This window comes from Panthera tigris, chromosome A1, assembly GCF_018350195.1.
Source record: "Panthera tigris isolate Pti1 chromosome A1, P.tigris_Pti1_mat1.1, whole genome shotgun sequence".
NCBI lineage: Eukaryota > Metazoa > Chordata > Mammalia > Carnivora > Felidae > Panthera > Panthera tigris.
Window position 1 is genome coordinate 108,970,382 of NC_056660.1, and position 22,334 is coordinate 108,992,715.

Consider the following 22,334-nt stretch of genomic DNA (forward strand, 5'->3'; position numbering starts at 1 on the left):
TTCATATCAACAGGTGGGTAGGTCAATATCTGTGTGTCCGTGTGTGTGTGTGTGTGTGTGTGTGTGTGTGTGTGTGTGTGTATATACACACACTTTTTACATATGGGCTCATACCATTGATATTCTACACCTTTTTTCACTTAGCGCAATTTGGTCTTACATACCAAGTCATCTCATCCACCCACCACATTCTTTGTAATGATGATGAAATACTCCATTTTATGTGTGTACCGTAAATTGATTACTTTTTTCTTATTGCAAGTGGTGGCAATGAATATCCTACATATATCTTTATTTTTTATTTCTTTTCTTAATGCAAGATAAAGTCACACAAAACAAGGATGGAGGTATAATAATCTTAAAAGCTACAACCAAAATATCTATATATTAAGTCATTTTTCAATTGATTCCTATTTCATTTTCCCTATTAAGGAAATTAATTTCTGCATTGTAATTAAAATCACATTGAGAAATTATCTTGTTAAAGATAATTCCTTATGTAAGCATTGTAGTTAATGTCTTTAAAAGCTCTATCATTTCTTTCTTCCTGCTGTTTTAAACAAAATTTGCTATATGAGTGCTTTAATCACCTAGTTATAAGTGATGGTTAAAAATCTTTTTGAAGATTAGCTCTATCACCTGTCTGCAGGGCTTCTAGCCATAGTGCCAGGTATTTCAAATATATAAATATTAGTGAAAAGTAAATCTCTACCACCTAGGGGTGCCTGACTGGCTCAGTTAGTGGGGTATACAGTTCTTGATCTCAGGGTTGTGAGTTCAAGGCCCATGTTAGTTGTAGAGATTCCTTAAAAATAATAAAGTTTTTTTTTTAAATAAAATCTTTTAAAAGAAGTAAATCTTTGCCATCTAATAAATGCTGAATAACTATAAATATATGATGGTGTGTATAACAACGTTTAGTTAATCACTAGTTTACATAGGGATGGTCTATTTAAAATCACAGTCTATAAATCGTTCATGTTCCTCCATATGTAAACATATGTAGAGGTCATTAAGATTTACCCATTTGTGACCCTTAAGTTGATGGTCTAAACTTTAGTAGATCTGACTGTATTAGTTTACTTTTGTAACCTTCCTTGTTCCAGAAATTATTTAGTAAGTTATATACATAGAGCATTGCCAAATAACATTTTAAGTTAGTGGAGAAATGAGACTCTATGGAAATATGGACAAGAAGGTAAAACCAGGAGAGTAGTAAGTATATAAATGTAGCCCATGAAATGTGATATGCTTGTTAAAGATTTTAGTAGTCACATGAAGATGGGAGGTCACAAAGTTAAGATTTACATTGTCTCAGAGATGAAAGGAAACCACTTCCCTGTAATCAAACCAGAGAAAAATGTCTCCCATAGGCATTTATGGCAAGGAGGACACTGTGTAGATTAATAAAAATAGGTCTTTAGCAAATGTCTTGGGGCTTTTAAATTTTTTTAATGTTTATTTGGGGGGGCAGGAGGCAGAGAGAGAGAGGGAGACACAGAATCCGAAGCAGGCTCCAGGCTCTGAGCTGTCAGCATAGAGCCTGATGCTGGGCTGGAACTCCCAGAACTGTGAGATCATGACCTGAGCCAAAGTCAGATGCTTAACCAACTGAGCCACTCAGGTGCCCTGCTTTTTTTTTTCCCCCACACAGTGTGTTTCAGCATCTTTTTTTATCTTTCCTTGATGAGGTGTTCTTTGTAAGGTGGTGTGATTAAAGCCTAAGATAAATGTTGGAGTGTTTAGAGAACTAGGGGCACCCATTAGAATCACTTGGGTTTACCACTCCCAGGATACAACCAAGAAAATTTTAAACATGTTCACATAAAAACTTGTATAAGAATATTCATAGCAGCGTTATTCACAGTAGTCAAAATATGGAAATAACCCAAATGGTCATCAACTGATGAATGGATAAATGTGGTATATCCATATGTATTAGGGTTCTCCAGAGAAACAGAACCAATAGGATATATATAAAGGAGTTTATTATAAGGAATTGGCTCACGTGATTGTAGAGGCTGAGAACTCCCAAGATCTGTAGTTGGCAAGATGGAGACCAAGGGAAGCCATTGGTATAGTTCCAGTCTGAGTTTGAAGGCCTGAGAACTAGGAGAGCCAAGGTTTCAGTTCAAGCCTAAAGGCGGGAAAAGACCACTGTTCCAGCTTATACATTGAGGTCAGCGAAGTTACCTCTTACTTGGAGGTTTTTGTTCTTTTCAGGTCATTGTCAGTTAATGTGATGAGGCTCACCCACATTGCGGGGGCGGGGGGGGGGGGGGGACAGTCTGTTTTAGTCTCCCAATTCAAATGTTAATTTCAAGACATACTCAGAATAATGTTCCACCAACATTTCCAAACATATGTCTAAGCACCCCATGGCCCAGTCAGGTTGACACATAACATTAACCCTCACTCATGGAAAATTATTCAGCCTCGAAAAGGAATGAAATATTGATATATGCTACAACATGGATAAACCTTGAAAACAACATGCTAAGTGATCAAAGAATCCAATCACAAAAGACCACATACTGTATTATTCTTTCTATGAAATGCAGATATCCATAGGGACAGAAAGCAAATTAGGGTTGCCAGGGGCTAGGGGAAGGAGAGAGAAGGGAATGAAGTGACTGCTAATGTGTTAGTGTATTTCCTTCGGGGGTGGTAAATGTTCTGAAATAAGATAGTAGTAATTGTGGCATAATCTTGTGAATATACTAAAACCACTGAGTTACACACTTTAAAATGGTGAATTGTATGGTATATGAATTACATCTCAGTTTTCTAAAAAAAAAAAAAAAAATCACCTGTGTTATTAAAAATATACATGTCTGGGTTTCCATTATAGGCCAATAAATCAGAATTTCTGGGTCATGAGCAGAGGCATGTATGCTTTGTTAAAGTTCCCCAGGGGTTCTGATCTATCAGTCACTGAGCTAGAGCATTGCGAGCTTCCAAGCTATCCTCTAGAATTACATGGTCTTTTTCCCAACCAGACTTGATGGACATTGAACTGCATCTATTCAGTATGCTATTTTATCACAGTTGCCTAGAAGGCAGCTAATTTTTAGGTTTGCTTTAGGTACCCCACTGCATGCATTAACTGTCATCTGAGCTGGATGACTGGAGTTAATATTTAAAATTGAGCCTGACAGTACCTTATTTCATGATTAAGCTCTACTAAATTTAGTCCACAGAATAAAAAATTTGGTAGTTTAATAACCTGCCTCCCTCCTTTTTTAGATGAAAGGAACTGGAAGTGACCTGTCTTGCCCCAGGTCACAAAAGCAGCAATAGAAGGAGAACTTGACCTTACATTGTCAAATTGCTCCTATAACAGAAAAACAGTTCTGTTGTATTATAACTGCATCTGTCTTTCTTTTCTCTTTCTCCAGTAGTTTGTTTTGTAAACAATAATTGGAATTCTCAAGGACACATTTAACCCAAAAAGCTTTTCCCTATCAATTAGTGAGCCGGGCACTGTGCTGGTTGCATATGTTCACTCATTTAATCTTCATATCAGCTCTGTATGACAGGTGGTATTATTACCACCATCTTATAAGTAAACTGAGGCTCAGAATTTAAACTAATTTGCCCAAAGTCATCAAATATGAGAGCTTTGTAATGCTGAGATTTGAGCCTAGATGTACCTGAGTCCAAAACTTTTGCTCCTTAACTACCGTGCTGTATACTGTCTTCCAGAATGACGGTTAAAGGCAACTAGAAGCTGACCTTAAAAAAAAAAAAAGAAAGAAATGCTTAGCTTTCTGTTACTAATAATGAAAAAGTCCAAGCATAGTCTACTATGGGAGAATTTTTGAAAGTCACAGCAGCTGCAGTGGTACATTAGGTTGCCTTGGCAACAAAAGGACATTTACAACTGTATCATTTATATGTATATTTGTATTACTGTTTGCAGGAAAACTGAAGGTGGCCTTAATGACAGTTTAAGAAAATACCTATCTCAAATTACTGAATCATAGATGGGAGACTTAAGCATGTGACAGAAGTCCTGGACTTCCCTTCTTCTCACCCACCTCCCAGATCCTTATTCCTTATTAATTCCTGTGCCATTACTGTTGGCAAGAAGATAACTGCCACAAGTCTGCCCCTCCCTCCCACTTCCCATACCACTGAGTTTATTTCAGTTGCAAGGATTACTGCAAGAGGGTCCTAGCTTCCTCTTTGAAAAGTCCAGACTGTGAACTTGGGATGAGTTTCCTATATTCAGGCTTTTATGAGCCAAACCTGTTTCTGCAAGATTTTTTTGTCTATATTCCAAAGAGTCACCTTATAAGCTATTTGTTTTGGCTCTTGACAGCCTAGTCCACAATCACCAGGGTAATTACTGAAATAATTATGTTGGTGTTGCTGCTGCCGCTAAGTGACTGGGTTTCTTTTTTAAGGACAGTAGTACTCAGAACAGCCAACTTTTAAATTTTTCAATTCAGTTCAATGGCCAGGGAAAGTGTCATCACTATGTAGATATATACTATTTTTGTGAAATTTCTGACTGTCTTGTGACTATCATTTTTCAGCTTTAAAGTAAAGGTCTATCTGACATACCTAACGCTTGTTACAACCTTGGCACATGTTAGGGGACAGATACAAATAGGGGGAAAAAAGTGGGGAGACTGATAGTATATTTCTCTCTTGTGATCTTTTACATCAGTAGTCTCTCTTGTGGGGTTCCCATGCAAGATGATCCAATGAGGCATTAAGTATAAAATACTAAAACCTCTAGTTATATTCTTTTATTTCATCTTTTAAATATCTGTTTTGTGTATTTATGAGCCAGCCAGATTTTTCCAGGCCTCAAGATCCCTTCACACTGGCTTATTCCCCCTCTGTTGAGTTTAACATGATTCCAAGTAAAGGCAGAATCAGTACCACCTGTCAACAGCTGTATATTGAGTCTCATGTTGGTAACTTGATTGTTTTTGTTAACCAATTTAATATTATTTAGATACAAGAAAGATGGCTACAAGATAACCTTACTTTAAGAAAAAGAAATGAGGAACTAAAAGAAGTTGAAGAAGAAAGAAAACAGCATTTGAAGGAAATGGGTCAAATGCAGGTCTTACAAATGAAAAAGTATGTTTTTAAAAGGAGCCTTTAAAGGTCTCTTTATTGAAATGTAAACAATATTCAGTATATTTTTTAAAAAAGAATTTTAGCATAAGTGTACCTTGAGGCTTACAGGGAGGTGAATGGATTTTTTTATGCAACTATATGTCAGGGCTTTACGAATTGAATTACCAAAGAAGTGATAAAGAATTTGTAGTCATACTGGAGTGATGGGCAGGATTAAAAATGCGAAGTCCCCAGATCTCCCCAGTTAGCTATTTAAAAATCTCTTTCATATATTGAAAAAATCAAACTTTATAACTGGAAGAGCTCTTCATCTTCAGTCTCATTTTTAAAGCATTAGGACATTGAGACCCAGAAAAAAAAATCCACAGGAAATTATGATGAAGGCCTGGAATGTGACCCAGATCTCCTAGCTCCCAAGCCTCAGCTCTTTAACATTGCATTGTTAGCACTCCCAGTGTTGAAGTTGAAAGAGTGAAGCTTTTAGAAGATACTTAAAATCGAAACAATTTATTCTTTGCTACTGAAGAAAAGCCAGGCATTTTTATAATTTCTTCTGTGCCTGGTACATAACAGTGATGTCTATATTCATTCAGACTACTAAGTAGGTCTGATCTTTTTCCAATCTGTCTTCAACTAGCGTGCAACAGAAATATCAAAACATAATCAGGCCAGTTCTGTAAGAATGTCCATAAACTGGAGAACAGTGCTTAATAAGAGGTGCTTAATACATAACTGTTAAATGAGTAAGGTTTTTAAAACACATATTCAAATCTGTATTACCTCCCAACTTATCAGAAAAGTTTGTGTATTTTACCTTTTGGGGTTATAATTATGCTTCTATTTGGGCAAGTGAGATTTTGTAGATTACAAACTTTTATTAATACCACAGAAACTAATAGTTTGAGATGAAATTGTATTTTGTCTCTGATGTACTGTGAACAAAATGATGACCCTTCTTAGTAACTTCTCTGTTGATAATTGTGCATTCTTGGTTCACAATCAGAATTTTGTGAATTTGTAATTTAATCACTGACAGTACTTTTTTTTAGGTTAGTGCTTAAAGTAAGGAATTTGTTCAGTGTTCAGAGTACCTTATTCGGCACACAGAAATCAGCTGTTTAGAAACCTGGATGCTTCAGAGATTTGGAAAGGAAGAAAATTTTCTTCAGTACTAAAGCCTTAATAAGGAGACTTATTATATATCTAAAAAGATCCAGCTTTTCCATTGCAGGCTGCTAAAAGCTAAAAATTGTCCTTAATTGTCATTTTTACCTTCTGTAGTGAACATCAGAAATTGGAAGAAAAAATAGATAATATAAAAAGAAATCACAGTTTGGCAATAGGGCGACAGAAAGGTTATGAGGAAGAAATTATACATTTTAAGAGAGAACTTCGAGAACCTCAATTTCGGGATGCGGAGGAAAAGTACAGGGAAATGATGATTGTCATGAGAACAACAGAGCTTGTGAACAAGGATCTGGACATTTATTATAAGACCCTTGACCAGTAAGTATTGGACTGGGGATTTGGTTTCCACGGCAGTATCGGCTAGCATGTTTTAGTCATATTTTCCCTTTTTTTACTTATTATATATAGTTGATACATACCAAAGAATGGAAATAAATATGTGTATACACACACACACACACACACACACACACACACACGTGTGTGTGTGTGTGTACGCATACACATGCATGCTTAAGTTACAAAGTTAAGTTTTAAAGCATTAAAATCTTAAAGACTACTCCTGATACCACCCTCCACACCCATTCCAAGAACTCTTGCATTACTACTAGGTGAGATCCACTTAGTAGCTCCTCATCTCAGCCTTCTGTCCTCTTCGTTCCCCAGAACCACTGACATAGATTTTTGCTTTCTCTGCTTCAAAATAATAATAATAATAATAATAATAATAATAATAATTGTATCATATGTACTTTGAGTGTTTTTTTTTTTTGAGCTTTTAAAAAAAATACCATATTCTGTGTCCTCTTCAAGGATTTGCCTTTTTTATCTGTTTTTTATATACTCAGGTTGTTTATAGCTATAGTTCATTCATTCATTTTCACTGATGTACAAAATTGTGTCATGGAAATACACCATGCTGTATCCATTTTCCTAGAGATGGACATATTGTGCTATTTTTACGTCTTTACTGATAGAACCTTTGCTGCTAGGAACATTCTTGTGATGTCTTCTGGAGCAAAAGTATGAGATTGTCTCGGGCATACGTAGGAGTAAAATTTTTGGCACTAAATTTTACAAAATAATGTTAAATTTGTCTTCCAAGGACTTTAAACTGCACTGCTAGCAGAATGTAAAGGTTTTCTCTGATGCATCGTCTGACACTGATTTTGTCAGTTTATTAGTTTTAGTGAATCTGATGGGTTTACAATGGTAAATCATTTTGGTCTTCATTTGCAGTCCCCTGATTTCTGGTGATCTATCTTACTTCCTTGCTTCTCTTCCTTCTCTTCCTTCCTTTTGTTCCTTCTCTTCCTTTTCTCTTTCTTTCTTTCTTTCTTTCTTTCTTTCTTTCTTTCTTTCTTTCTTTCTATTCAAGTTAGTTAACAACATACAGTGTATCTTGGCTTCAGGAGTAGAACCCATTGATTCATTTCTTATATATGACACCCAGTGCTCATCCAAAAAAGTGCCCTCCTTTGTGCCCATCATCCATTTAACCCCACCCACCTACCTCTCCTCCAGCAGCCCTCAGTTTGTTCTCTGTAGCATCTTTCCACGTTTAATCTTTTTTTTCCTGTTTGAAATGCTTGTGTCTTTCACCTGTTTTTAATGTCTTAATGAGAGTGGTAGTGATCTGCATATGTTCTTTATCTCTTCTGAATTTCAGTTTTTTTTAGTTATATGTATTATAAATATCTTCTCAAACTTTTTTTTATTGTTTTTTTTTTATTTATTTTTTAATATATGAAATTTACTGTCAAATTGGTTTCCATACAACACCCAGTGCTCATCCCAAAAGGTGCCCTCCTCAATACCCATCACCCACCCTGCCCTCCCTCCCACCCCCCATCAACCCTCAGTTTGTTCTCAGTTTTTAACAGCCTCTTATGCTTTGGCTCTCTCCCACTCTAACCTCTTTTTTTTTTTTTTTTCCCTTCCCCTCCCCCATGGGTTTCTGTTACGTTTCTCAGGATCCACATAAGAGTGAAACCATATGGTATCTGTCTTTCTCTGTATGGCTTATTTCACTTAGCATCACACTCTCCAGTTCCATCCACGTTGCTACAAAAGGCCATATTTCATTTTTTCTCATTGCCACGTAGTATTCCATTGTGTATATAAACCACAATTTCTTTATCCATTCATCAGTTGATGGACATTTAGGCTCTTTCCATAATTTGGCTATTGTTGAGAGTGCTGCTATAAACATTGGGGTACAAGTGCCCCTATGCATCAGCACTCCTGTATCCCTTGGATAAATTCCTAGCAGTGCTATTGCTGGGTCATAGGGTAGGTCTATTTTTAATTTTCTGAGGAACCTCCACACTGCTTTCCAGAGCGGCTGCACCAATTTGCATTCCCACCAACAGTGCAAGAGGGTTCCCGTTTCTCCACATCCTTTCCAGCATCTATAGTCTCCTGATTTCTTCATTTTGGCCACTCTGACTGGCGTGAGGTGATATCTGAGTGTGGTTTTGATTTGTATTTCCCTGATAAGGAGCGACGTTGAACATCTTTTCATGTGCCTGTTGGCCATCCGGATGTCTTCTTTAGAGAAGTGTCTATTCATGTTTTCTGCCCATTTCTTCACTGGGTTATTTGTTTTTTGGGTGTGGAGTTTGGTGAGCTCTTTATAGATTTTGGATACTAGCCCTTTGTCCGATATGTCATTTGCAAATATCTTTTCCCATTCCGTTGGTTGCCTTTTAGTTTTGTTGGTTGTTTCCTTTGCTGTGCAGAAGCTTTTTATCTTCATAAGGTCCCAGTAATTCACTTTTGCTTTTAATTCCCTTGCCTTTGGGGATGTGCCGAGTAAGAGATTGCTATGGTTGAGATCAGAGAGGTCTTTTCCTGCTTTCTCCTCTAAGGTTTTGATGGTTTCCTGTCTCACATTCAGGTCCTTTATCCATTTTGAGTTTATTTTTGTGAATGGTGTGAGAAAGTGGTCTAGTTTAAACCTTCTGCATGTTGCTGTCCAGTTCTCCCAGCACCATTTGTTAAAGAGACTGTCTTTTTTCCATTGGGTGTTCTTTCCTGCTTTGTCAAAGATTAGTTGGCCATACGTTTGTGGGTCTAGTTCTGGGGTTTCTATTCTATTCCATTGGTCTATGTGTCTGTTTTTATGCCAATACCATGCTGTCTTGATGATTACAGCTTTGTAGTAGAGGCTAAAGTCTGGGATTGTGATGCCTCCTGCTTTGGTCGTCTTCTTCAAAATTACTTTGGCTATTCGGGGCCTTTTGTGGTTCCATATGAATTTTAGGATTGCTTGTTCTAGTTTCGAGAAGAATGCAGGTGCAATTTTGATTGGGATTGCATTGAATGTGTAGATAGCTTTGGGTAGTATTGACATTTTGACAATATTTATTCTTCCAATCCATGAGCAGGGAATATCTTTCCATTTCTTTATATCTTCTTCAATTACCTGCATAAGCTTTCTATTGTTTTCAGCATACAGATCTTTTACATCTTTGGTTAGATTTATTCCTAGGTATTTTATGCTTCTTGGTGCAATTGTGAATGGGATCAGTTTCTTTATTTGTCTTTCTGTTGCTTCATTGTTAGTGTATAAGAGTGCAACTGATTTCTGTACATTGATTTTGTATCCTGCAACTTTGCTGAATTCATGTATCAGTTCTAGCAGACTTTTGGTGGAGTCTATCGAATTTTCCATGTATAATATCATGTCATCTGCAAAAAGTGAAAGCTTGACTTCATCTTTGCCAATTTGGATGCCTTTGATTTCCTTTTGTTGTCTGATTGCTGATGCTAGAACTTCCAGCACTATGTTAAACAACAGCGGTGAGAGTGGGCATCCCTGTCGTGTTCCTGATCTCAGGGAAAAAGCTCTCAGTTTTTCCCTGTTGAGGATGATGTTAGCTGTGGGCTTTTCATAAATGGCTTTTATGATCTTTAAGTATGTTCCTTCTATCCCGACTTTCTCAAGGGTTTTTATTAAGAAAGGGTGCTGGATTTTGTCAAAGGTCTTTTCTGCATCGATTGACAGAATCATATGGTTCTTCTCTTTTTTTTTTGTTAATGTGATGTATCACGTTGATCGATTTGCAAATGTTGAACCAGCCCTGCATCCCAGGAATGAATCCCACTTGATCATGGTGAATAATTCTTTTTATATGCTGTTGAATTCGATTTGCTAGTATCTTATTGAGAATTTTTGCATCCATATTCATCAGGGATATTGGCCTGTAGTTCTCTTTTTTTACTGGGTCTCTGTCTGGTTTAGGAATCAAAGTAATACTGGCTTCATAGAATGAGTCTGGAAGTTTTCCTTCCCTTTCTATTTCTTGGAATAGCTTGAGAAGGATAGGTATTATCTCTGCTTTAAACGTCTGGTAGAACTCCCCTGGGAAGCCATCTGGTCCTGGACTCTTATTTGTTGGGAGATTTTTGATAACCGATTCAATTTCTTCGCTGGCTATGGGTCTGTTCAAGCTTTCTATTTCCTCCTGATTGAGTTTTGGAAGAGTGTGGGTGTTTAGGAATTTGTCCATTTCTTCCAGGTTGTCCAACTTGTTGGAGTATAATATTTCATAGTATTCCCTGATAATTGTTTGTATCTCTGAGGGATTGGTTGTAATAATTCCATTTTCATTCATGATTTTATCTATTTGGGTCATCTCCCTTTTCTTTTTGAGAAGCCTGGCTAGAGGTTTGTCAATTTTGTTTATTTTTTCAAAAAACCAACTCTTGGTTTCGTTGATCTGCTCTACAGTTTTTTTAGATTCTATATTGTTTATTTCTGCTCTGATCTTTATGATTTCTCTTCTTCTGCTGGGTTTAGGCTGCCTTTGCTGTTCTGCTTCTATTTCCTTTAGGTGTGCTGTTAGATTTTGTATTTGGGATTTTTCTTGTTTCTTGAGATAGGCCTGGATTGCAATGTATTTTCCTCTCAGGACTGCCTTCCCTGCGTCCCAAAGCGTGTGGATTGTTGTATTTTCATTTTCGTTTGTTTCCATATATTTTTTAATTTCTTCTCTAATTGCCTGGTTGACCCAGTCATTCGTTAGTAGGGTGTTCTTTAACCTCCATGCTTTTGGAAGTTTTCCAGACTTTTTCCTGTGGTTGATTTCAAGCTTCATAGCATTGTGGTCTGAAAGTATGCATGGTATAATTTCAATTCTTGTGAACTTATGAAGGGCTGTTTTGTGACCCAGTATATGATCTATCTTGGAGAATGTTCCATGTGCACTCGAGAAGAAAGTATATTCTGTTGCTTTGGGATGCAGAGTTCTAAATATATCTGTCAAGTCCATCTGATCCAATGTATCATTCAGGGCCCTTGTTTCTTTATTGACTGTGTGTCTAGATGATCTATCCATTTCTGTAAGTGGGGTGTTAAAGTCCCCAGCAATGACCACATTCTTATCAATAAGGTTGCTTATGTTTATGAGTAATTGTTTAATATATCTGGGGGCTCCGGTATTCGGCGCATAGACATTTATAATTGTTAGCTCTTCCTGATAGATAGACCCTGTAATTATTATATAATGTCCTTCTTCATCTCTTGTTACAGCCTTTAATTTAAAGTCTAGTTTGTCTGATATAAGTATGGCTACTCCAGCTTTCTTTTGGCTTCCAGTAGCATGATAAATAGTTCTCCATCCCCTCACTCTCAATCTAAAGGTGTCCTCAGATCTAAAATGAGTCTCTTGTAGACAGCAAATAGATGGGTCTTGTTTTTTTATCCATTCTGATACCCTATGTCTTTTGGTTGGCGCATTTAATCCATTTACATTCAGTGTTATTATAGAAAGATACGGGTTTAGAGTCATTGTGATGTCTGTATGTTTTATGCTTATAGTGATGTCTCTGGTACTTTGTCTCACAGGATCCCCCTTAGGATCTCTTGTAGGGCTGGTTTCGTGGTGACAAATTCCTTCAGTTTTTGTTTGTTTGGGAAGACCTTTATCTCTCCTTCTATTCTAAATGACAGACTTGCTGGATAAAGGATTCTCGGCTGCATATTTTTCCTGTTCAGCACACTGAAGATATTGTGCCAAGCCTTTCTGGCCTGCCAAGTTTCAAAGGAGAGATCAGTCACGAGTCTTATTGGTCTCCCTTTATATGTGAGGGCACGTTTATCCCTTGCTGCTTTCAGAATTTTCTCTTTATCCTTGTATTTTGCCAGTTTCACTATGATATGTCGTGCAGAAGATCGATTCAAGTTACGTCTGAAGGGAGTTCTCTGTGCCTCTTGGATTTCAATGCCTTTTTCCTTCCCCAGTTCAGAGAAGTTCTCAGCTATAATTTCTTCAAGTACCCCTTCAGCACCTTTCCCTCTCTCTTCCTCCTCTGGGATACCAATTATGCGTATATTATTTCTTTTTAGTGTATCACTTAGTTCTCTAATTTTTCCCTCATACTCCTGGATTTTTTTATCTCTCTTTCTCTCAGCTTCCTCTTTTTCCATAACTTTATCTTCTAGTTCACCTATTCTCTCCTCTGCCTCTTCAATCCGAGCTGTCGTCGTTTCTATTTTGTTTTGCATTTCGTTTAAAGCGCTTTTCAGCTCCTCGTGACTGTTCCTTAGTCCCTTGATCTCTGTGGCAAGAGATTCTCTGCTGTCCTGTATACTGTTTTGAAGCCCAGCGATTAATTTTATGACTATTATTCTAAATTCACTTTCTGTTATATTATTTAAATCCTTTTTGATCAGTTCATTCGCTGTTGTTATTTCCTGGAGATTCTTTTGAGGGGAATTCTTCCGTTTGGTCATTTTGGATACTCCCTGGAGTGGTGCCTACCTGCAGGGCACTTCCCTTGTGCTGTGGTGTATAACTGGAGTTGGTGGGCGGAGCTGCAGTCAGACCTGATGTCTGCCCCCCGCCCACCGCTGGGGCCACAGTCAGACTGGTGTGTGCCTTCTCTTCCCCTCTCCTAGGGGCGGGATTCACTGTGGGGTGGCGTGGCCCGTCTGGGCTACTTGCACACTGCCAGGCTTGTGGTGCTGGGGATCTGGCGTATTAGCTGGGGTGGGTAGGCAAGGTGCACGGGGGCAGGAGGGGCAGGCTTAGCTCGCTTCTCCTTAGGTGATCCACTTCAGGAGGGGCCCTGTGGCAGCGGGAGGGAGTCAGATCTGCTGCCGGAGGTTTGGCTCCGCAGAAGCACAGAGTTGGGTGTTTGCGCAGAGCGAGCAAGTTCCCTGGCAGGAACTGGTTCTCTTTGGGATTTTGGCTAGGGGATGGGCGGGGGACATGGCGCTGGCGAGCGTCTTTGTTCCCCGCCAAGCTGAGTTCTGTCTTCCGGGGGCTCAGCAGCTCTCCCTCCCTTTGTCCTCCAGCCTTCCCGCTTTCTGAGCAGAGCTGTTAACTTATGACCTCCCAGACGCTAAGTCGCGCTTGCTGTGGGAACACAGTCCCTCTGGCCCCTCCGCTTTTGCCAGCCAGACTCGGGGGCTCTGCTTGGCCGGCAGGCTGCCCCTCCGCCCCGGCTCCCTCCCGCCAGTCCGTGGAGCGTGCACCGCCTCGCCGCCCTTCCTACCCTCTTCCGTGGGCCTCTCGTCTGCGCTTGGCTCCGGAGACTCCGTTCTGCTAATCCTCTGGCGGTTTTCTGGGTTCTTTAGGCAGGTGTAGGTGGAATCTAAGTGATCAGCAGGACGCGCGGTGAGCCCAGTGTCCTCCTACGCCGCCATCTTCCCTTCAACCTCTTCTCAAACTTTTTATGTTTATCTTTACACCTTCTTACAGTGTCTTTTAATGAACAGGTTTGATTTTGAGTTAGTTGAATTCACAAATTTTTTTTTAAATTTTATTTATTTATTTTTAATGTTTATTTTTGAGAGAGAGTGTGCGAGAGCGCGAACAGGGAAGGAGCAGAGAGAGGGAGACAAAGGACCCGAAGTGGGCTGTTTAATGAAAGTGGAGAGCCCACCAAGGGACATGAACTTACAAACTGTGAGATCATGACCTGAGCCAAAGTTGGATGCTCAACAGACTGAGCCACCCAGCCACCCCACAAATCTTTTTTTTTTTTTAATTTTTTAAAATGTTTGTTTATTTTTGAGAGAGAGAGAGAAAAACAGAGCACAAGCAAGGGAGGAGCAGAGAGAGTGGGAGACACATAATTAGAAGCAGGCTTCAGGCTCCAAACTGTCAGCACAGAGCCCGATGCAGGACTCGAACCCACAAACTGTGAGATCATGACCTGAGCTGAAGTCGAATGCTTAATTGACTGAGCCACCCAGGTGCCCCACAAATCTTTTCTAATTAGTTCTTTTTGTGTCTTAAGAAATCCTACCCTACTACTATATTTTCTTCTAAAAGTTTTAGTTTTTGCTATTCACATTTAAGTATTTAATTCTAAGTTGAATTTTACCTAAGTGAGAGGTGGGAATCTAGTTTCATTTTTCCCTTGATAACCAGCCATTTTGGCTCTGTTTATTCAATAGTCAATCCTTTTCTCAATGATTTGAAGTGTCATCTCTGTTGTATATCAGAATTCCCTACGTGTGTGAGTCTGTCCTGGGTTTTCTGTTCTGTGTCGCTGGTTACTTTGTCTTTTTGCCATTACTGGGACCGACTTAATTACTACTATTCAACAAATAGAAGAATTTTGTTTTTTATTCAGTCTGACCATCTTTGTGTTTTTTTTCATTGTCATTTTAATTCATTTTGGATAACTTAAAGAGTTGTATTTAGTTCTCCCCCCCCCCAACTTACCTGCCTTTGGTGGGATTGATTTATTTTTGTTTATTCATTTTTCCCAGGCACCCCAAGCAGGTGGTATTTTAACAAAACTTCTAGGTAATTCTTATGCACATCAAAGTTTAAAAACCGTGGCTTTAATGTGAATTGCTTTATCTTCTTCCTGAATATGGATGATCTTCTCTGCAGTGTTTTTGTTGTCTAGTATTTTCTTTTCTTAGTGTTTCTCTATCCTTTCAAAGTAGTGATAATTACTGCTGTGGTGGTGGTTCATACTTATTGTTTCTTTGAAATTTTTTTGTTTTATTTTTGAGAGACAGAGCATGAGCCGGGAAAGGCTGAGAGAGAGGAGACACAGAATCTGAAGCAGGGTCAGGGTCTGAGCTGTCAGCACATAACCCATTGCAGGGCTTGAACTCACGAACTATGAGATCATGACCTGAGCCAAAGTCAGACACTTAACTGACTGAGCCACCCAGGTGCCCCGCTCAGTGCTTATTTGGATAAACCCCCATGTTTACCAGTTTTTAAAAAATCCTGCTCTGCTTTTTTAGGTTCCATTTCCCTTCCCCCCCAAAGTACCACCCTGACTGATTTTTTCAGTGTAGGATTGTTGGTAGTGAATTCTCTTTCAGCCACTGAAAGTCTTTGCTCTCAATCTTGACATATTAGCTGGGCAGAGAGTTCTAGATTGAGAGGTGTGTTTTTTTGTTTTCCTGCCACTTTGAAAACATTCCATTTTATCCTGGCCTCTATGGTTGCTGTTGAGAAATCAATCTAATTATTCCTTTGGAGGTAATATGCCTTTGTTCTCTAGTTTTTTTCTCTTAAGGTTTTTATTTGTCTCCATCATTCTGCATTTTTCTTTCATTTCTTCTGTTCAAGTACTGTATAGATCTTGGATCTGAGGATTGATAGCTTTCATCACTTTTGGAAAGTTCTCATGTATTATCTCCTCAAATACTATCCTTTCTTCACTTCTCTCTATTCCCCCCTTTAGACAGAAATAGACTTTCTCATCCTTTCCTACAGAGATTTATATATACTGGTAATAAACTGGCCCGCTTCCTCATAAATATTTTCCAGGTCACAAATTCTTTAGCTGCTATTTGTGCTACCTATTAACATAGACATAGAGTCAGTTTTGGTTTTGATCTGCTAGGAGTTCCAGAGATAACACTAACCTGGGTCCAGTTTTTATGTTAATTTCTCAATTTGGGAGTTATTGAACTACACTGGTAGTAAAATACTGAACCTTAAACCCATCCTGCTATGACTCTTGATTTTGGCTCAGGTCATGATTTCATGGTAGTGGGATCGAGCCCCGCATTGGGCTCCACACTGAGGGTGGAGCCTGCTTGGGATTCTCTCTCCGTCTTCCTCTGCGTCTCTCTCTCAAAAAGAAAAAGAGAGTCTCAGCCTTTAAGTTGGGAATCACTTCTAACTTTGTGCCTCACTTGGGCCCGTGTCTCATCTTCTGGTTGATAGTACCCAATCCTAAGGTTATGAAAATAATAATAAAGTTTAGCTGCAGTATCAGATGATTATTCTGGTTTTCATTTTCTTCTTTGTCTCCATCACATAGGGATTTCCCTTTATTTCTTATGAACTCAACTATGAATATAAACTACTTATTATTAAAAATTTGATCTTGTTTCTAGGCATTTGTAGCAGAAGTATCAGTTACCTCAGATTTTGTTGTTTTCTGAAAAGGAAAATACCTTCCTCAGTGGTAAGAGAACTATACAGAAGGATCTCTTCTAAGTTTTCTTCTGGTCAGAAAGTACATAGCAGACCGGCCTCAGCAGTGGCATTCAGATCACAGGACTCAGGAAGGCAGGAGGACCTTGCTTTTAGTATGAGGATATTTTAGTTAATAATGAAAATAAAGGTGGCCCCAGAATCACCTAGCCATAACCTGGGATGATACAAGTTTGGGGAAGCTCATAATATTTTAAGACAAGTTAGATCCTTTTACTGTGAAAACTGGGAATCAGCCAATTCTGTTGGTCATTTTTTTTAATTCATTTTTTAGAAATGAATACTACTAAGACTTTTGTTGAATGAAGTTAGAGTTCCAAAAACTCTTAGTGGGGTTATTGGTTATTCTAGGGATACATCTTTTGTTCTCTTTCATCGTGAATGAATAGGTTAACATTACACAGTTTCCTGGATCCAGAAAGGCTCATGGAAATGTATGCATGCACCAAGCGGGAACTCTTGTTTTTTAACCTTTGTGAATCTTGAAAACTCCCCTAGTTTTATTTCATTTTTTTTTTAAGTTTTTAAATTTATTTTTGAGAGAGAGAGGGAGAGAGAGAACAAGTGGGGGAGGAGCAGAGAGAGAGGGAGACACAGAATCCAAAGCAGGCTCCAGGCTCTGAGCTGTCAGCACAGAGCCCCACACGGGGCTCAAACTCACAAACCCTTGAGATCATCACATGACCTGAGCCAAAGTTGGACACTTAACCCACTGAACCACCCAGGTGCCCCAGAAACTCCCCTAGTTTTTAGACCCAGTAATTTAAAGTGTTGAAATTTAAGATTTTTTTTTCCAGTTTATTCATTTTTGTTTTTGTTTTTAATGGTTATTTTTTATTTGGGAGAGTGTCAGCAGAGGAGGGGCAGAGGGAGAGTGAGAGATAGGATCCAAAGCAGGCTCTGTGCTGACAGCAGAGATCCTGATACGGGGCTCAAACTCCCAAACTGTGAGGTCATGACCTGAGCCAAAATCAAACACTTGATTGAGCCACCCTGGAACCCCAAAATGCTAGGTTTTGAAACAAGAACTCTAGCAAGACATTAAAAATCCTTGCCCAGCAGACTGTATGTACACACATTGTCTTCTCCCCCCTCCCTCTTTTGCCTTTCAGATTCTTTTTAGTCTTTTCAGCTACCTCCTATATTTATGCCTTTAGGAAGCTTTTTACTTTTTTAGTTCTTAAGCAGCAGATGCTGCAGATGCCCAGTAAACTTGTCAAACATTTTCTGAGCACTAAGAAATAGGAGACCTACTCCTAGTAAGGCAAGTTTATTTCAAGAGACAAGAATCCTAAGAGATTTTTATCATTAAAAACCTCTTTTATAGAGTAGGGTAACTTAAATTGGTTGTCTTGAAAAAATAAAAATCTTACAAAGCGGAAAATGTTTTTGTAAAAGTTGGCAAATTCTTCCTTTTTAAAGCCTCAAAAATTTGTAATAGATGGTTAAAAGTATTTTCTATGGAGACTACTTTAATTCATATTCTGACGTTTGACATTTAGCAAATTATTTAAGTGTCCTGGGGTTCAGTTTCCTTATCTATAAAATGGAAATTTTTTTTAACTCAGTTATAATAGTATAGAGTCAGAGTTGTAAGGAAAACTAAGAGGCCATTTAAGGCAGCTTTCTTTGTCATCTTCCATTCTTTAATATAAATTATTTTTTTTTAATGATTTTAAGGTTTTAAAGTTTATTTTGAGGGAAGAGAGAGAGCAAGCATGAGTACATGCACTAGGGGGGAAAGGGTGGAGAGGAGAGAAAGAATCCCAAACATATGCGGGGTTTAGTCCCACAACTGTGAGACCATGAACTGACCCAAAATCAAGAGTCAGACACTCACCCAGCTAAGCCACCCAGATGCCCCTATATAAATTCTTATACTGTCTATTCTTTACTAGTACTGTTGAACTTTAAGAACATGTAGGTTTCTCTTTCTATTTAAACATTCTTTGAGACCAAATTTTTCAAGGGTGGGAGCTAAACAGAACGGACGTTTAATGTTAATTGAATACTGTTAGCCTTAATCTACCTGTAAAGATCAAGTATTTATCAAGATTGAGAAGAGAGTCCAAGATTACCCAAAATTAACTTCAGTGATAGGTGTAATTCAGGGGCTACTTGAGGTCTTTCTAAGGCAACAGAATGTGGCATTTAAGCTGGGGCCTGACTCATGACAGGGAACAACATATGCAAAAAGCTGAGATGCAAGCCTTCCAGATGGAGAGAATATCTGATGTGTAGGCCCCAAGACTAGTTTGAACAGGAGGAGTTCAAGGACTAGGAAGAAGGCAAGCATAGCTAGAATATAGTGAGCAGGGGAATGAGGTCAGAGATAGATGGTTCCCAATCTGTGTGGTGCCCTTGCATTTATTCTCTGTATGATAGGTAGTCCCTGGTGGGTTTGAAGTAGGGACGTAATATAATCTGATCCATAGTTTGAAGAAATTGTACTGGCTGCTATTTGCACAATGTATTGTAGGGGGACAAGAATAGAAATGAGACTAGTGGAGGAGACTGTTCTATTAATCCAAGAGATGGTGGTGGACTAGACTAGGGAGGTAGGAGTGAAAATGGAGAGAAGCAGATGGACTCAAGATTTGTTTTGGAAATGGAGTTGACTGCCTTGCTTCTGAATTGAATGCAAGAGAGGAAAAGGAAAGAAAAAAATCAGAGATTGCTCCTACATAATTTTACTTAAGCAAAAGGTGGAATACACTGCGATTCCTTGAAATGGGCAGGATTTGGAAAGGAAAATCGAGAGGCTTTTTAGACACTTTTTTTTTTTAAGTTTATTCATCTATTTTAAAAGAAAGAGCAGGCAGGGGAGGGGCAGAGAAAAAGGAAAGGGAGAATCCCATGCAGGCTCCACACTGTCAGCCTAGAGCCGGAGGGACCTGATTCCACAAATGAGATCATGACCTGAGCCAAAATCAAGAGTCAGATACTTAACTGAGAATGAGGTTCCTGTAGGCACATCAAGGAGTTGGATATATAGAGTCTAGACTTTAGGAGTAAGGTATAAATTTGGGAATCATCAGCGTATATGTAGTATCTAAAGCCACACACACAGATTACATGAGAGAACTATAGATAGAGAAGGGAAGGGTCCCAAGACTCCTAATGTTTACAAATCAAATGAAGTAGCTCATGGAGTAGAAAAATTTTTAAAGATACGGTATCCTCGGTGACTCGGTTGAGCATCCAACTCTTGATTTCAGCTCAGGTCATGATCCCAAGGTCCTAAGATCGAGCCCTGCTTCGGGCTCTGCGCTGGGCATGGAGCCTGCTTAAAATTCTCTCTCTCCCTCTCTTTCTGCCCCTTTCCCCTACTCATGTTCGCTCTTTCTAAAATAAAATAAAAAATAAAAGGCATAGTATCTTAAAAACCAAGTAAAGAAAGTATTTCAAAAATCTAGTGTTATTGAGAGATCAGAGGAGATGAGCACTCACAGGTGACCCCTCATTTTGACAAATGGAGGTGTTAATGATTTTGAGGAGCAATCTTAGTGGCATGGTTTGAACTGAAGCTTTGGAGTTGGATGAGGAGAGAGTGGGGTTAAGAAGTAGAGACAGTGAGTATAGATAATTCTTACAAAACGTTCTTTGAAGAGGAGCCGGAAAGTGGGGTGATAGGTAGAGGGGACTGAGGGGCCAAATTAGGTAGGCTGGTCTTTTAAATTTTACTTGCATGTATTCTACCGCAAGGTAACTCTGTCTAATTACACTGACTTCCAGACTTAGGGTTTCATATATGTTAACTGAATAGAAAACTAGACCTAGGACCCGTCAAGCAATCCCTGCATACCTTAAGAGGCATTGGCAGCAGGAAGAAGAGGAATTCCCTAAATTACGGCACATGTTTATTCAAAAATCCCTGTTAGTATTTTCTTGTCGAGCTCTGGGGAAGACGGGAATAACATACCCTATGCCTCCTGCAAACTGCTAATGGTCCAGTAGTGGAGACCATGGTAGGTGCTCCACAGTCTGTATTTGACCTTGGCCTTGAATAATGAACAAAGGGCACCTTAGTAGAGAAAAGTGCCTCGGTGCCACTTTAGTAGAGAAAAGTGCCTCAGTGCCACAGCCATCACACAGAACAGTGTGAGGGGGCTTGATGGGGCCAGTCAGGAGGAGCTTGTGGGGGCGGGGAGGTGCAGAGGTGCTTTCCAGCAATTTAGGCTTGCCTAAGGAACAAAGCCAGGCTGTTTACTGAGTTCTGTTATCTGGTAATCAGATGGATTCTTCTAAATGAGAAGAAAAGTGGTACAGATTTCCCCCAAATTGAGTCTCTGTGGGCTTGTGCTTGCAAACAGTGGCCTTCTTAAAGTTTATACTGTGAGCCTTAAATTTGCCTTCTCACCTAGAAAGGTCCAAAATTTCCCTCATTGTTTCACCTCTTAGAATGAAGCATGCGATCCGTGTATTGTTGCATTCGACTGTCTATTTAAGGTAACACAGGAAATTAGCAGTGCATTTTCAAGAAAAGCCGATTACCATCTGTTATTAGTAATCATCTAAAAACATCACTGATTATAAGCATTGCCAGTGGTCAGAGACACTTCTACTAGATGAGAAGGGGGAAAACTACATCATTTAGAATATATTATCCCTTACCCCTTTAAAAGAAGATATCAATTAAAATTAAATGATTTTTGGAATGTATCACTTAAAAGTGCAGTAATCTATCCTATGCCCCAAACTTTCCACTGTCATTTTTCCCCAAATGTAGAATTTTGCATATTAAGTCACACTTCTTCTAAAACTCAATGAAAATGTGTAGCTTTTATAGTTTTGCAGCCAAGGCAGCCAACTATGTGAGTCTGTTTAGAGCCTGGCTCCCTGTACTCAAGGAGAGCTTACAAGAGTGCTTGATCCAGTGCTCACCTCATGGCCACCATTCTCGTCCTCACTGTGCGCACAGTGCAATTTCACACCAGTAGCCTCTCTAGCATCAAGCAGGTAGATTACAAAACCAAAAGATAGCTGGTAGTATTTCTCACTCACTACAGTTTTTTTTTTTTTTTTTTAACTAAATGTTTATCTTTCAATGTGGTTGAACCACTGCCTGAATTTTAAAAGCTGATATTTAGGAGTCTGGCTAAAGGCAATTAGTTCAGTAGTTTTAAGGGTTTTAGGATATTAATTTAATAGTCTTTAAGGGTTTCATTTAGAAAAAAGAAGTCATTTTTCTTTTAAACTTTACAACTTCAGTTTGGTAAATGACAGATTTTGAGTTTTGCTTAGTAGTGAAAATCACTGTTAGTTCAGAACATGATACTCAGTAGAACGTGACACTCATGATATCATTCCTTTCTACAAGAGCACTTCCGCTGACCTAAATGTAGGAAGACAGGAAGTTCTGACAGTGATAAGTACTAGGGCAGTAGGGAAGAGTATCCAGTATAACCATCAATAGCAATGGCCCTAGCCAGTTATTTTAGCAATTTATATATCTCAAAATCTGGTACAATTTTAAATACAAGGATGAGGATAATGTTGGAAAATGGGTTTTGAAGGTATGATCTTTTTACTGCTTTTTTCTAGTCTAAGTTGGTTAATTTTCATGAAGTTAGTAGTTTTTATCATACTCCTGAACTGATTTTTTTCTATTAGTAAGGCATG

The 22,334-nt window shown here is 38.8% G+C and overlaps 1 protein-coding gene across 1 annotated transcript in view; it reads left to right on the plus strand.

The window, feature by feature from the left end:
- Nucleotides 1-22,334, plus strand: part of RAD50 (RAD50 double strand break repair protein) — a 95,390-nt gene that overhangs the window by 58,745 nt on the left and 14,311 nt on the right. Inside the window, exons 20-21 of the mRNA XM_007087770.3 lie at nucleotides 4,970-5,097; nucleotides 6,379-6,603. Coding sequence (XP_007087832.1) covers nucleotides 4,970-5,097; nucleotides 6,379-6,603 — 353 coding nt within the window. The remainder of the gene's footprint in view (nucleotides 1-4,969; nucleotides 5,098-6,378; nucleotides 6,604-22,334) is intronic.